The following is a 4,684-nucleotide window of genomic DNA, read 5'->3' on the forward strand; positions in this document are numbered from 1 at the left end:
CCTTCCCCTTCTGTCCTCCCTCACTCCTTCCTTTCCCTTCTGTCCTCCCTCACTCCTTCCCCTTCTGTCCTCCCTCACTCCTTCCCCTTCTGTCCTCCCTCACTCCTTCCTTCCCCTTCTGTCCTCCCTCACTCCTTCCCCTTCTGTCCTCCCTCACTCCTTCCCCTTCTGTCCTCCCTCACTCCTTCCCCTTCTGTCCTCCCTCACTCCTTCCCCTTCTGTCCTCCCTCACTATTGCACCTCTCCCTGATCATCACTCACCATCCCCCAGCTTCCTCCACTGGAACTCTAGGATGACGTCCTGGTGTCCGACGAACGTGTGGACGGGAACGCTGACGTCGTTGATGTTCCACAGCAGTAGGCTGTTGTCACCGCGTCGTAGCTGCGGTACGACCACCGTCACCAGCCCCTCGCCAAACGGCTGTCAAAGCAAGCGCAGACTGTCACACTCGCACTCACGCACGCACGCACGCTCGCATGCACGCACACACGCACGCATGCACGCACACACGCTCGCACGCACGCACACGATAAAAACATATACACACACATGCACACACACACACGCACACGCACACGCACACGCACACGCCCACAGACACACGCACACCCACACACATACACACGCACCCACACGCACACGCGCGTACCGTATAGCGAGCGCGCCACACGGGGGCGCCGGATGAGATGGTGCTCTCGGGCTTGCGTGGGTTGCAGACGTCCCACAGCTTGACATGGCAGTCCTGGCTGGACGTTGCGAGCGACCACTCCTGAGTCGGGCTCCAGTCTAGGCCGTGCACCTTGGAGAGGTGCGCCGCGATGTACTGCACCGGCGTCGTGCCTTTCTGCGCGACGAGAAAAAAACAAAAGGCGTCAAGACGGCCATCTTGCTTCCTCATGGCGCCGCGGTAGGGGTGGGACGATACATCGATCGTATAAACGTTGACGATCATCGATTGTAATTGTATTGCTATATGATTACACATCTATCTTCAGGCATACAAAATTTATGGAAAATTCACGATGACGATGATGATGATGAGGACAAAGACAATGATTACGATGACGATGATGATGAATAGATAGATAGATACCCGTTGATCCCAGATCCTGACATCGCTCTCATGTGCCGTAGCGATGAGATTGCACGATTTCTTGTTCCACTTCACCTGCGATGCTCCCGCTGGCAAGAAAACAAGAGAACGTTCCACTCTCAGCAAGACGCACTTAAAGCATGGACGGACAAAGACAGGTTTAAAATACTAGAGCCTTGTTCTTCTTGAAAGGCCAGGCTTTACATCTGGCAGTGAAGTTACACCCCAGGCAAGTTATAACGAGCGAGAAATGTATTAGCATATTTGGTAATAATTCTAATAACGTATCAATTAGTCGTATGCTTACCCACTGCAGATAAGGACACGGCCGGTTTTCTTGTGTCCCTAGAAAAAAGAATCGCAATAGTTTTTACAAGTGTAGTTGCACACATAGTTGTTACATATGGCCAAGTAGCAGTACTAGTATATAATACTCAATACCAAATAGAATTATGATGATGTAATATGCATATAGGCAATCAATGTACCTGATATCCCATAAATATATATATGTGTCGACTGAACACGTAGCAACCCAGTCTGCATCAAAGTAAGACCAGTCCAGATCACTGGAAAATAAAACGAGAAATTATTGAAGTGCTCACATAATATCCTTATTATTGTGCTATCAAGAAGCATCTATGCGGTACAGGAACATCTATCTATGTGTTACAGAAACTTACAACCCGTTAACAAATCTTACAGCCCTCTGCCCTAATCCAGTACGTGAAAACAAATGCAAAATCAAAAAATTACTACACAAAACCTCAATAACGCCACGATATCGTTTAGTTCATACGACGACGTCTGCCACGTTGCTGTAGCAAACGATCTTTACTCTCTCCACTCCGCTATACTCGCACGTGTGTGTGCATACATTCTATTATGCTCTCCGCCCACACTGCAGTGGCAGTGGGAGTAGCACTTGCATCAGACGTTCTCAAACGTGATCGACAGCTTGTCGTCAGAGTATTTGCTGCCATACACAGCCGCATGCCTGATTGACAGCGAGCGTCACGTCCCGTCACGTGATGCACTTATTCGACTTTGCGTCCGGCTACGACCTATGGATGGACCTGTTGCCTGGGTTTCCCTGCAATTACCTGATGACCCTGGTGTGACCTTTAAGCATGCCCTTTGACTCGACCTTGTCAGCGAGCCAGCAGCTGATTTCTGCGCTCTGGTTACTCTGAAACACACGACGTTTACATCATGACCATGGCGATGAAAACGAACCGCATCTTTCCGTTAAATTTTCGGCAATTTTTAGAGTAAATATCGCCAACTCACGAAACATAAACCGCTTTATACTTCACGCTTTAGTTTGGGAACAACCAATCATAATCGACGTATCTACCCGAAGAAGATAACATATCGGCTAGAGCTGCCTGTCAATCGTGCCCACGACAGGCCATAGTATAGGTAGGAAAAACAAAGGATAACTCACTGCGACGACAAAAAGGTCCCTGTGTGACTCATGTGGATTCCACTGCACAACTCCCACCTCGTACTTGCTATGGCGCGCGATGCGCCTCACTTTCTCTATAGGGTCGTCAAGGTCAACGATGGCAAGCTGCTTTCGACTAAACAAACGACGGTGGATTAGCATTCGTGACGAAATTAACAAAACGCAGACAAATCTGTGTTAGCGAAAACCCCTATGAAATGGAAACCCCTCTACTGCACAATCCTAGATTGGGACACTGGCACTCATTTTTGCAAATGTGCTAAACTATGATTGGTCCCCTCTCTCCACACAGGACACTTTGATTCTCTCTAGATGGTCAGGTATACAATGAAATTACTACTATATAACGGACAGCTGCCTATATAGTACACTGAAATTTAATTGATTGATTCTAATCACATTGGGGAATTTTATACCAACAAGCATAGGATAAGGTAGAAAGCCAGATAAGTTGGTCTCTTCTAAAGTAAACAAAACTGAAAACACCTTCCGGCTTACCCAGCTAGGATTGCATATTGGCCTGTGCGATCCACACCCATGGCAGTCGCCTGTAACAAATAACAAAGTCATCGGAATATATTCAACTACAACATTTTAACTTTTAAAACCCGATTTCACCGTGATGTACAGAATTACACAAAATCGTACCTGCAAATCGCGATATTCGGCAACGAAGATCTCTGCACTCCATCCTCTACCGGCCATCGTGAAATATATAAATATGTCGACCTGCGCAGCACTCACACTTCATTCGGGTCTAGAAAACTAAATAGATACCATGCTAATATGTCAATAAAAGGATAGTTTGGCACACCCACCGTCATTTTCGCAAATGTGGAGGTACGCAAACATAACCCAACCAGCCCAGCCAACATAACATAACATAACATAGCCCAGGTAACGTTTTTATGCTAAAGCTGAGTAAGGGGGCCTACAGGTGAATAGAGTAATTATATATTTTAGTATATATAGTGTAGGCCTAATACTATGCACTTTGGAAGAGGAACATACTTTAGAGTAGTATGTATTATTATGTACAACCCATCATAGTTTCAGAGGTGTAACCGTGTAACAATACTATTACTAATACTATAGTAATACTACCATATTATTATAATATAATATTATATTATATGTCACATCGGGATATGCAGTAGATAGAACGAACAGGGGAAAGAGAGTGTGATAACGAGAGAATGAAGAGCCAAGAGGCAAGAGGGAGAGAGACTCAGAGACTCAGAAGATAAGACTTAAAAGATGAGATACAGGAAGAGGGATTGAAGGTGTATACTCTAAACCACCTATATTGTAGCCGTAGTGTCTTACTCCTAGCAATGTACCCTTGTGTTCCTGCACTCAGCTGTGTACATACCAATTTGGTACATACCTCAGGTACATACTAGCACAGAAATTTCCTGGTGCCATTGGACGGTGGCGCCGCCAGCGAAAGAGCGGTCAATCTTGGAACGAGTTTGCAACTTTGCAGTGTTTCGAGTGCGCATGCATAAATCATTGGGATTAGATTTAGATTAGATTTTTTAGATTTTGAAATTTATTTACGCTTTTAAAATTTACATGGTTACATAAATGTCATAGCGATTTTTAAATAAATGCAGCGAGGAAGGACGAATTGACTGTACAGTCTCATCGGGCGCATTTCGGGCGTTTCCGTATTCAATATGGCAGCGGCCATCTAGAAGAGAAATTGAGTGTGTAGTGCCCATGTTTTTCTTGTGATCTTGACTATTTATTTGCTTATTTCAATAGTAACACGTTAGAAAAATGACGTTTTTTCACTTCGGAAATTGCCTGGCGTTGGCGTACACGCCATACTTTATCACATACAAGTATTCTGGCTTGTAAGTATTTTTCTTTGGCTCAGACTGACAGTGACACGTACAGTTAGTGATTCTCTTTTCCAGGGGCGCGTTTCACAAAGCTCCGTTCGCTATATTCTCCGCTATCTCCTCCGCTAACTCCCGAGTTGTCCGCTAAATAGCGGAGGACGCGTTTCACGAACCTCCGTTCGCTAAAGTCGCTCGCTTTTTACCGCACTTTAGCGAACAACTTTGGCGGGAGCTTCTGCACGTCCCGCTAAATTTAGCGGAGCGCTCTATGGTGC

At 45.7% G+C, this 4,684-nt stretch overlaps 2 protein-coding genes across 2 annotated transcripts in view; one reads left to right on the forward strand and one right to left on the reverse strand.

Annotated features, from left to right (window-relative positions):
- Positions 1 to 3,941, reverse strand: part of LOC106814574 (WD repeat-containing protein 59-like) — a 5,362-nt gene extending 1,421 nt beyond the window's left edge. The window contains exons 1-10 of the mRNA XM_014818914.1: positions 3,864 to 3,941; positions 3,211 to 3,327; positions 3,061 to 3,110; positions 2,542 to 2,677; positions 2,198 to 2,283; positions 1,583 to 1,663; positions 1,402 to 1,439; positions 1,095 to 1,183; positions 651 to 845; positions 262 to 421 (exon numbers count right to left, since the gene is read on the reverse strand). Coding sequence (XP_014674400.1) covers positions 262 to 421; positions 651 to 845; positions 1,095 to 1,183; positions 1,402 to 1,439; positions 1,583 to 1,663; positions 2,198 to 2,283; positions 2,542 to 2,677; positions 3,061 to 3,110; positions 3,211 to 3,267 — 892 coding nt within the window. The 5' untranslated portion in view covers positions 3,268 to 3,327; positions 3,864 to 3,941. The remainder of the gene's footprint in view (positions 1 to 261; positions 422 to 650; positions 846 to 1,094; positions 1,184 to 1,401; positions 1,440 to 1,582; positions 1,664 to 2,197; positions 2,284 to 2,541; positions 2,678 to 3,060; positions 3,111 to 3,210; positions 3,328 to 3,863) is intronic.
- A 281-nt stretch (positions 3,942 to 4,222) lies between these two features.
- The window catches only part of LOC106814586 (transmembrane protein 147-like), a 19,818-nt gene continuing 19,356 nt past the window's right edge, over positions 4,223 to 4,684 (forward strand). Inside the window, exon 1 of the mRNA XM_014818928.1 lies at positions 4,223 to 4,421. Coding sequence (XP_014674414.1) covers positions 4,345 to 4,421 — 77 coding nt within the window. The 5' untranslated portion in view covers positions 4,223 to 4,344. The remainder of the gene's footprint in view (positions 4,422 to 4,684) is intronic.

This window comes from Priapulus caudatus, unplaced genomic scaffold (genome assembly GCF_000485595.1).
Source record: "Priapulus caudatus unplaced genomic scaffold, Priapulus_caudatus-5.0.1 Scaffold947, whole genome shotgun sequence".
In the NCBI taxonomy this organism is placed as follows: domain Eukaryota; kingdom Metazoa; phylum Priapulida; class Priapulimorpha; order Priapulimorphida; family Priapulidae; genus Priapulus; species Priapulus caudatus.